This window comes from Dipteris shenzhenensis, chromosome 5 (assembly GCF_047967505.1).
Source record: "Dipteris shenzhenensis isolate YYH24624 ecotype China chromosome 5, Dip_SZ_1.0, whole genome shotgun sequence".
In the NCBI taxonomy this organism is placed as follows: Eukaryota; Viridiplantae; Streptophyta; class Polypodiopsida; order Gleicheniales; family Dipteridaceae; genus Dipteris; species Dipteris shenzhenensis.
Window position 1 is genome coordinate 38152388 of NC_141600.1, and position 10606 is coordinate 38162993.

General features: G+C 45.3%; 1 protein-coding gene across 2 annotated transcripts in view; it reads right to left on the reverse strand.

The window, feature by feature from the left end:
- LOC147901987 (EH domain-containing protein 1-like) overlaps nt 1-7075 on the reverse strand; it is a 33774-nt gene extending 26699 nt beyond the window's left edge. The window contains exons 1-2 of one of the 2 annotated variants that reach the window (XM_087374499.1): nt 6850-7075; nt 6643-6756 (exon numbers count right to left, since the gene is read on the reverse strand). In XM_087374499.1, coding sequence (XP_087230625.1) covers nt 6643-6756; nt 6850-6870 — 135 coding nt within the window. In that variant the 5' untranslated portion in view covers nt 6871-7075. The remainder of the gene's footprint in view (nt 1-6642; nt 6757-6849) is intronic. The other variant, XM_087374500.1, reaches the window with a different exon arrangement.
- Nucleotides 7076-10606: the final 3531 nt, after the last annotated feature.

Sequence of the window (10606 nt, forward strand, 5' to 3'; positions counted from 1 at the left end):
ATCCCCTCTTGAAGTGCAGTTCAGTTCACAAGAGTCACGAGGATAGATTCCTTCTCCAAAAGTACAGTGTCTTTGTACTGAAAGTCGGGAACATTTGGTACAAACAAATCATCTACAAAACGCCTAGTTTGGCTAAGCTTATGTAAAATGATAGGGCAAGTATTGATAGAAATAAGACATTGCATAAACTCAAATTCATAAGTGAAAAGATAAAAGTTTGCTAAAAATACAGCACAATTAGTGCCCATGGGAATTCCTGTAAGTTGTTGAAACAAGAATCACCTATTGTGATGTAAACATTATCTAAAAGAAAATCTATCCAACAGCACATCTTCAACACTCGCTACCTTTGTGTATCTTTTCTTTTTAGAATCGATGTCATGATCTGTATTATTTAGCCACAAAAAGTCAAAACATAAAGCTGTTTTCTCAACTTTTAGCACTTTGCAACTATCTTTGTCAAGACACAACGATGCCTGGCTAACACTTCCAAGACTTATGAGAGAGATTTTTACTTTTGGCATAGTTTTCAGGGCACAATATAATCATTTCATATACACCGCACCACCCAATTATAGTGCTACCACAACCTTGTAAACTATAGCAGTCTACACATGTTTGCAGGGATAGCTATACCTCGAAATGCCAAATAGTGTTATATGCTATGACTTACCACAAGTCATACCCAACATGGCACACTTTGTGGAATTGTAGCAGAAATGTGAGCAAAAACTGAGGGCAGAATATGCAAACTGAAATGCAAAGAACTGCAATTGAAAACAGATGGAATGTGCAGGAGATGTCAGGGAAAACTCTGCATAAACTTGCTAAAAAAACCTCCATGATTGGATGTGATACAAGAGGGCAGGGTCCCCCTCTTCCAATTCTGCCATTGCAGGCCAGACTGGTCAGGTCACCCGACCTGGTTGGGTGGCCAAATATAGCCCTCAACAGTCTCCGAACCAGCCCTAATCCAGGCCGATGTGCAGCCCTCCAACCAGCAGTTTACCCTCGCAATATGCCCTGGCTAAACTTCCAACAAATCTGATTTACCTGTTTCCAGAGCTGCCAACATAGTGCCTACTAAGGCATGACCAGAACCGGGGAATGATCTTCCTAGGGACCTCCTGCTCAATCCAGTGTTGCTCCCTCAAGGGAGTCCACGCTGCTGCCTCCACTGCAAACGACAACCTATACAGCTCGTGTAAGAAAACAAAACCACCTCCTCCACCCTGTCAGAGTGCCCTACTCGGGTGGGCCAAAGTCACTCCCCTGGATCCCATTGAATGTCCTTAAGAGGACGCCCCATAACCATAGGCGCAAGTGTGCTCCCTCTCTGTTTCGAGAGAACCGTATCCGGGTCAATGGTCCAGTTCTTGCCCAACCGTCCCACAATCCTGATCCTCTGCCAAGTAAGCCGTCCATAGCATCCTCGTCCCACTAGTCACTCTCCAGCTCTGCTAACAAAAGGCCTCCCTCCCCTACTTTGTAAAACTGTGCTGGAAGGGGCAAAGAGTCTATTTGACGAACTATACCCTGAGAGGCACTACTGTCCGTGAAAACTGCCCAAACCAACAGTGCGGCATTCAGGTGGTGCTCAGCCCCTCCCACCAAGATTGCGGTATCGCTGCATCAATCTCTGCTGCCCTGGCCCCGGCTCCTAGTCTCTATCATACTCCTCCGTAGGAAGCTGCCTCCAAGTCCCAAAGGAGCATGTAGGGCCACTATCCCACTATGCCCAACTGATATGCATCTGTCGACCAAGCATGCGGCTGTCTGGATCTCGAACCTCTGGGTGCATAGCAATGGCTTCCTGTCAAACTCCTCCCTTGTGGTTGTTAGCCCGTCCAGCTTGCGACCGTGAACTATTTCCTATTTCTTCTAGATGGGAGCACATGGGGGCTTACCAATTGGCCCCTCGTTGGGGCAGATGAGGGCGCACAACAGATACCACTGCTGTACAGACGGAGTGACAGAGACGATTCCTCACTGCCTTTGGGGATGCCCAACAGCACAGAGGGTTTGGTCAGCAGCTCTGAAAGGTAACAGTGAGTACCCAACGCATGGAGAGGGAGGGACGGTGGCTTGGGCTCACGGAGAAGGCACATGCGTTTTTGATTGACTCCCACCACGCCATCCTTTTGGATTCATGGACAAACAGTGACCTGGATAGAGGCACACGAGACAGTTCCTCCCAGGTGAGTGTGCCCTGTACCTCTCACCAAGGATAGTGTGTGGGAGACAATGGCTAGCATCACTGCTTGGCATATATGGGTCTCACTCACTGATGGGAGGCCAACAGACTACTCCAGCCGAAACTTTAGTCAACATCTGGCAAGATATCATTTGCGCTATATGGGAGCGTGGGACTCCGGAGTCTAGAGCGACCGCTGAAAGGCGCACACGTTTTTGCAAGGCATGGCCTGCAGACTCCTATGTTTTCATAGAGAGAGGCATTCGTGCAAGTGGGCTCGGCTTTGATAAGACTAAGAAATAGGCGCTTCCACACTCTAAACAGGCTTCTCATCAAGGGGAGCCCTTCCCTGTGAGAGGCACAGACGAGAGTATCCATCTGAAAGACTACTGCCACCACTGACCACCTGTACGACGGGTGTTCCTGAGTAACTTGCGTTGAATCAAGAGTTTCCAAGGATGCAAGCCTAGAGTGAGACCAACTTGCCCAGGAGGGCTCTACTCCGCATCTCGAGATGAATGATGCCGAGGCCCCCCTGGGCTAGTGACAAAATCACTATTTGCCACACCACTCTAGCTCGAGTGTCCCAAGTGCCATCTGAACCTGTCCAAAGGAAATTGCGTACCAAATGCCTTAGCTGCCCCATGTAGCCCCTGTGAAAACACCAGAAAGAGGCTATGTACCAAGCTGTGGAGAGGAGTACCTGGTTCACTACTAGGGCTCTGCCTGCTAAAGAAAGTTTGGCCAAGCTCCAGTAAGCTTCTCTACTCTCCAACATCGGGGCTATTTGCTATTCCGCGGAGATCACATGGCACCCAAGATACCGCATTGTCTGACCACCAGGATCCATCTGAAACCAAGGACCACCCCCCAATCTTGAATCTCTTGAACCTCCTCAGTGGCTGCAAGGAAGCCCACTAACTTGGCCCAGTTGATCCCGGCATGGGAAGCCGTACAGTAAGTAGCCAGAGCCCTCCTAACCACCTCAAGACTCTCTACCAAAGCCCTCTGCATAAAGTGTTGTGTCATTTGCAAACTCCGAGTCCAGCAGCTCCTCGACTTGCGGAATATGGAAATCTTTTGGCATTCCAAACATGGCAGAAATAGTCTTAGACTGCCTTCGGTGCATTGAATTTGTTCCCCTAAAATGCATGGAGGATTGAATATCACTAATATCCGGGTGCACATCCTTGCTCACAGGGGGAAAATGTTGTTACAATTTCTAAAAGGTGATCAGCCCTGGGCTCTCATGATTCAATCTCTGGTCACACATATCAGTACTCCTGCTTTTCGTCATTGGCAACCCACTCAGTGGGATTTCTTGTTTGGGTGCATTGATGGCACTTTGCATGGCTGCCCTATGGTCTCCAACTTGCTTCTTGACTGGAAGCATATTCTGTCTCACTTGGAATGGCATGGTCAACAGTCTCTGATGGATAATTCTTTGCGGGCTGAAAGCATTCACTAGTCCAAAGTTTTTCAGCCTCCGCCACTTGCTTTACAGGAACCTCGCCGTTCTTACTTTATTTCTTTTAAAGGGATCAATATTGTTGCTGATGTTATTCATGATGATGGCTCTATGCTTCCCTTTTCTCTGGCAGCCACAAAGTATGGTATGAAGCCCCCAACATGAGAGTGCAAAAAATAGCCCAAGGCCTCTGCACAAAAAGAAACAAGAAACGGACAAGGAAGCAGCCCTGCTGAACTCAACCGGAGAGAGAGAAGGCGTCGCATGTGTGCCCACCAATAAGCATCTGGCTGGAACTACCCGCATAAAGGGCCGAGACCCTCTGATCCACCTGTCGGAAAAGCCCAACCACTGCATAGTGCCCTCCAAGAAGGGCCACTCCACCCAATCATACGCCTTCTCGAAATCCAAGAGTAGCATAGCGAGAGGCTGGGACTCCTCCTAGGCCCAAGATACTGCGCTTTTGGACGAACCCGTCTGAGTGCCATGGATTATGTCCACCAAATGTGTTGGCCACAGACATAGACTCAGGACCTTAGCTAGGATCTTGTAGGCTGTCCAGTAGGGTAATCGGCCTCCACTGGCGCAGGTCTGCTCTATTGCCCCAAACAAATCCATCCCCTGCTGAAGGACTGAAGAAGAAGGCGTATGTTGAAGATCTCCTGGAAATCCCGCCCGAGGAGTACAAATGTGCTCCCAGAAGCACCTAAAGAAAGTCGGCGTCAAGCCATTCTCTCCCAAGCACATCTGCAAAGGAAATGCCTACAAAGCCTCCGAAAGTTCTGATCGGTAAATGGCATCTCTAGTTGCTTGCTCATGCTCTATGACACCATTGATGGGATGTGGTTCTAGACAGTCTCCCCCAGCCGCAGCCACCACCCGAGGAGACGGACTCCTTTGCCTAGAACAATCTCTAATAAAACTCAATGGTCATCTCTAGGATCTGCTGGGGATCCAAATGCATAATGCCATCCGAGTCTCTCAGTCGTTGTACCTATGTCCCCGCAGATCAAGGGGCCTGCACTCTGAAAGAAACGCCTAGTCATCCTGTCACCCTGTTGTAACCAATGGGATCTGGAGGAGTGGTAGGAGAACTCTGCCCTGTGTGTCTTCACATCCTAGAGGTTCAACTAGAAGTAGAGGGATAGAACAGCAAAATCATCAAAAGGTACCTGGAAACCGTGAAGGTATCCCTGGCTTGTGAGGGGCTGCACAAGCAACAGATGTAGAACCTAGTCTAGGAGAGATCCTAGTTCAGCAGCAAAACACGGCTCTGTTTATTAGATTGCATTCAAAATTGTATGAGTACAAGGTACTATAGGTCTGGACAAAATACCTCTTTGCTTATGGGATGGCTGTCCTAGGATGCCGCGTGGCAACATTAGACCATCCTACTACTATTTACAAAACCAATTAAAGGTTAAAAACTACCAAGTAAATTGACATTTTTTAAAGTCTATGTACAAGGGTGCACATCTAGATAGCACTCTAATACTAGAGGGTGCCACACTACTTTTGTATCATATTTGTTTAGGATGAAAATATAAGTTTCGTTGGTTCTACATCTCTCCTATGCATTGCTACAAGATGAGCTCTTCAAAGGATGAAGAGCCTCAAGAAGGAGGGCTTGTGCCTTGACGGAAGTAAAGGCTTGCACTCTCTAGAGCAACTGAGACTCTGATACCATGTTGGAGGATTAAAGGGGGAGAGAGTGGAGTGCACAAGAGATAACTTACTGTACACTATGTTGTATTCCGAAGAAATACATGTTTCACCCCTAGAATTAGGACTAGGATCAGGGTTCGTCTCTGCCCTATCTCTATAGTGCAATTTACACCATTCTGGACAGCAAACAGGTTGCCACATGGGCAGCGACAGATAGTCCTTCTTAGATTAAGTTTAAAACGGCCAATGACGTCACCTTGGTCAGCAAACTTGGCTGACAGAAAGCAGTGTTATGAGAGTGTATATAGTGGCTCTTGAGCTGAGGCAGGACAGCACTGCTCGGGACTGAGCTGGGATGAGAGTCGAGACCTATTCTGGAGAGGCCTGCAAAGGACCAGTATTGGTCAGCAGCATACAGGGTCTGCATCTGGTAGGCAGTAGAGTTGCTGGTGCAGGCCAATGGCTGGCTACCACATGGGAGAGTGGGTTAAGACCTACAGCAGGAAGCAATTGCCTACAATAGCAGACTGCATAAGGCAGTCAGGGGCCAGAGTAAGGTTGGCACAGGGCCAGATCTGGTCGGCTGGCAGCAATACAAGTCGGTTGACTTAGGGTTTGGTTGGCTGATCTGGTCGGCAGGTCCTGGAGCCCATAAAGGCCCATTGGGGCACTTCCTGTAGTCAGTTTGTAGAAGTCTTTGGACAGTCCAAGTGTACACGAGAGGCAGATCTCTATTGCGACTCCTTTTCTTTAACACAATCCTTAAATTGGGTGTTCATATTTTAAAGGGCACTCTAAACAGTGAATAGTGGAAAGATGCCTCATCAGAGTTCTGGCCCATTCTAGAGTCGCTATTAAGGTTGAATAGGTCAGCACAAGCTAGAGAAAATCAATTAAGGTTTGCATGTTTTGGTCGCCATATCCTGTTGAATTTGCGTTCTGAAGCAATGAATATCCAACAAGGAGGACGCAGATCGTAACGTCTTCATACCTTCGCATAAACATTATGAACGAGCTCCATGCAACTAAAACGCCCCCTAATTGCAATTGATCTGCCTTAATTAGATAAAGCCCAAAACTCTTGCCACTTAGTCTATGTTAATAACTACATTTGTTTCAAGGGGTACACATATGAAGCATCCAACCTTGCAGAAATCAACATGAAGCTCAATGTATGAAACCAAGAAAACAATCTGTTTAACTGCAGGTGCATGCAGTCGTCCTTAGCTCCCAATGGATGCCGAGAAGCAATCCGCTTATCCGTTTTTAGAACGACAAAAATTGTGTTGATCCAAGCTAAGAACGTGACCCTTACCAAAAAGGGTGACACAAATTCATTGAAATGGTAAGATTCTTCGAGTGGCCTGAGTCGCTCAAAGTAAAGCTTCTTGAGCCCGTCTACCACCGATTTGACATTAGATGGCCGGATCTGGAGAAGAGAATATTATGGAGATTGGGCAGGAAGGTAAAGGATTCTAAAATCTTTCAGCAAAAACTCATAAGACAGGAGAAGATCTAGCACCTGGGATAAGAATCGCTTCATGGGGAAGGCCGATGATGATGTAGAAGCAAAATAATTTGCAAGCTCTCAGAGATGCATGGCGATGATCAGGCTGCCTTCTTTACTTCTTTCCCACAAACTCCACCCCAAATATATATTTGAACATATTCATCAATGCATGTAGTTTTGATCAAATCATAGAAGGAGAGAACTATTTATCAGCTTCTTTTCTAATTTCCAAAAGACAAACACGTGCAATTGCTTGGAAATACAGCTTGATTGGTGGGCAATTATATCGTCAGAGTGTTGATGGTATTTTAAGAAGACGGGTTATGCCACATGAACGAGCTGCAGTATTTAGGCTCATGCAGGCTCGGTGGCGATCTTTCTGCTTGCAAAGTGTTGCAAGCTGGGTTGTGATGGAGTACTCTTTTCAAGGATGCCCATGCTTATAGTGTTCAGTAGATGTCTGTCAGGATGTGGGTCAAAGGCTTCCTCCAGATCACATGCCTTTGCAACTGAGTGAGCCATGGGAATATTTTCAGCATTGGGACCTTGATTTTATGGGTCCATTCAACTAATTAGAATAAGTTATTTTGGCAACTGCAAATTATGCTACCAAATGGACAAAAGCCAAAGCGCTAAGGGACAACTCAGCATGGTTTACACCCAAGCATCTTCTTGAAAATATTATTTATAGATATGGATGCCCAATTGAGTTTGTCACAAATCAAGGAACTAATGAAGTGTTTGAGTTCTTGACAAAGGATTTTATAGTCATACACTGGGTTGCTATAGCATACTACCCCAGGTGTAATGGATAGGCCAAGTCGACTAATAAATCTCGTAAATGAATCCTCACAAAGAGAGTGAGTACACAATGAAGAGAATGGGATGCAAAGCTTCCTGTTGTATTATGGGATTATGGGACAACTTACAAAAACAAAAACCAATTTAACACCATTTTGTATAGCTTTTGGATTAGAAGCTATTGTTCTAGTGGAGTCTCAGTGGAGTGTGCAATCTCAAATTTGGTTGGAATGGGCCATACAAGTTGATCGATATTCATGACAATGGCACAATTGAATTGGCTAATTTGTAAGGCCAAGTGAATCCCAAATTGATCAATGGCAGTCGAGTTAAGCCATACAAACTGCCACAGCAAGCTTGGTGATAGTGAGCAGCTCAGATGCCTATATGGCTGCCACGTTGCAGTAAGCATCTCAAACTTACCACAACTAAGGTTAATCATAAGACTAATAGTGAGCGTTTTTCGACTGAGGTGTCACATGGGACACTAAATTTGTTAGTGCATCTTGTCTAACAAGCCGTTGCTACATGCAGAAGCAATGAGTATGAAGATTTATTGTTCCATAGAGCAAACTCTCATTGCTTAAGCTCTTTGCTACTTTACACTCGTTGTCGCACTCTCGGCAATCATTGTATCCTCCTTCTTGTCATCAATCCTAGCTTCAACTTCACTATGGCTTCAGCTACCTCTCAAACTGCAACCAAGCGACATAAGTTATCTTTATAGTTTCAAGGTCCTTGCCTAATCAAATAGCAATGAAGATGCTAAAGAGGACCTAATCAAATAGTAATGAAGATGCTAAAGAGGAGCACCTTGTGTGATATGGCAAATATACCATGGCACGACATGTGGAGTGTAGAGATAGCTGAGGAGCTACTCCAATCTTATGATGGACACAAAGAAAGGATCCTAAGGTTGATGAGGAAGCCATGGGGGATAAGGTGGCCTAGCGGAGTGTAGCCACGATGATCCCAATGACAAGAGGAGACAACTCAGTGCAAGGAGCATATGAGCAGTTAGTTGAAGTAGGAGCTGACATGGAAGATTAAACTATGCCCCAAACTTTGCTTTTATTGGGCTCTGAGCTACAGGCAAAAACGTAGGTAAGGATTTCATCGAGATAAGTCCTTTTGACAAGGCCACACAGATTTCTCCCCTCTGTCATTTTGACATTAAAGACCAACCACATTTTGAGGCAAAATTTGGGGATTATAACATAGAAGAGCAATACAAATATGATGCAGATGAATAGGTTAACTTAGCACATCCATGGCCGACTTTGGAGTAGATACAGGCACTCATACAAGTCACCCCCTTATGCCTTTGTACAAACGAGACCAAGAATGGTTCAAATGCCCTGCACAATCCATCTGGTTTGAATGATTAGGGAAACATTGGCTTATGACTTGGCTACATCTGCATTCAATTTGGCAGTTTAGACAAGGCAAATAAATAGATGGATGCTTTTGAAGCTAAGGAAGGTGAAATTGCTCAATACTTTATAACTATGTCACCACCAACAATGGAGTAGTTTCCCTCCTATTTCGCACAACTATTATGCCTGATAGAATAATTACCCGACACTACCTTAATGGAGGCTGCATAAGTTCACCCTACAAAAATGGATGATGCCACAAAATAATGTAATTTATAGATATAGTTATTATTTTCAGAATAGGAATTGCCTTTGTCCTGAGCTTGGTTGGTTATTGAGGGATTGGATAGATGACTAGTAGAGACATTCTAATGCTATACAAGTAGACATCTAGGGCATCTACCTTTGGCCTCTAGAGTCCTAGACCTCACCAAGCAATGTGAGGAAGAGTGGCAGATCCTAGTACTTTCCTCTTGGGGACCAGAGCAATGGCCCATTACTAATAGTGGCATTCAAGCTGGGCCTACACAAACTCCTCCATATAGAGAGCTTGAACCTCAAGGATAGCCCGTACTCATTAGCATAGCAAAGGATTTACGCCAAAGTTCTTTTGCACCAAGTTTGAAGATAAAATCCTTAGTGTCCGTGCAACAACAATAGCAATAGATTCTAGTATCGCAAGCGATGCACGCATAAATTTAGCCAATGGCATTCCACTAGTGGGCCTCTAACAATTGAGCAGAGAGGGGAGTGAGTCCAAGAAGAGCTATGAGGTCATAGCTCAAGATAAGTCAAGGCGAGCATTAACCCTTGGGTTAGTAGGAAACTTGGGTCAGCAGGTCACAACTGAGGCCGAAATCAAGACCATGCAAGCAAGAGGAAAAAGGATTTGGCTAACACCAATGGGCAAGCAGTGCACCCCCAGACTTCACAGAGAGGTGAGGAGGCAAGAATGATTGCAAGCCAATCAACAGGAGTGGTCTAGTAAATTTTTGAGAATGAGTTAGAAAAGCAATTAGCTCAATGGCCTCACTGCACGCAGAGAGTATGATTGTATAGGAGTAAAGTGTGAGTTGTAATGAGCTTTTTACCTGAACTAGTTTTGTCTTGTAGAGGCTAGGAAGGTAGAGTCTGAGCTGCTATGCTCATAGAGTCTTGAGTCTCAGCCGAGGTGAGTAGGATGAGAAAGGGAGTCAGGTGTTCTAGTTCTACAACTACGAGCTATTTGTATTGCAACAGAGTTCTGGATTAATGTGATTACTTTGCATATTGAATTATGTTGTATCTATATATTTACTCCAAATACGCCCACATAGCACAAACCCCATCTGTTATCAGTATTTTACTATTTGCATTTGTTTCTCCATCCTGAGTGGAGTGGGAAACCCAAAGAGACAATCTTCGGACTGCAAAGGCGAGCAACTTCGGACTGAGCTAAGCACACACCTACACTAAGTTGGGTACAAGATTATAGTCAAACCTGGGGTGAGAAAAAAAGACCACCGATAGTCCCAATTAAGCCTTCATGACATTCGACTCAACCACTAGTGAGCAAGAAACATGTTGAGTCCTCTCAACCAAAAGATGATGTT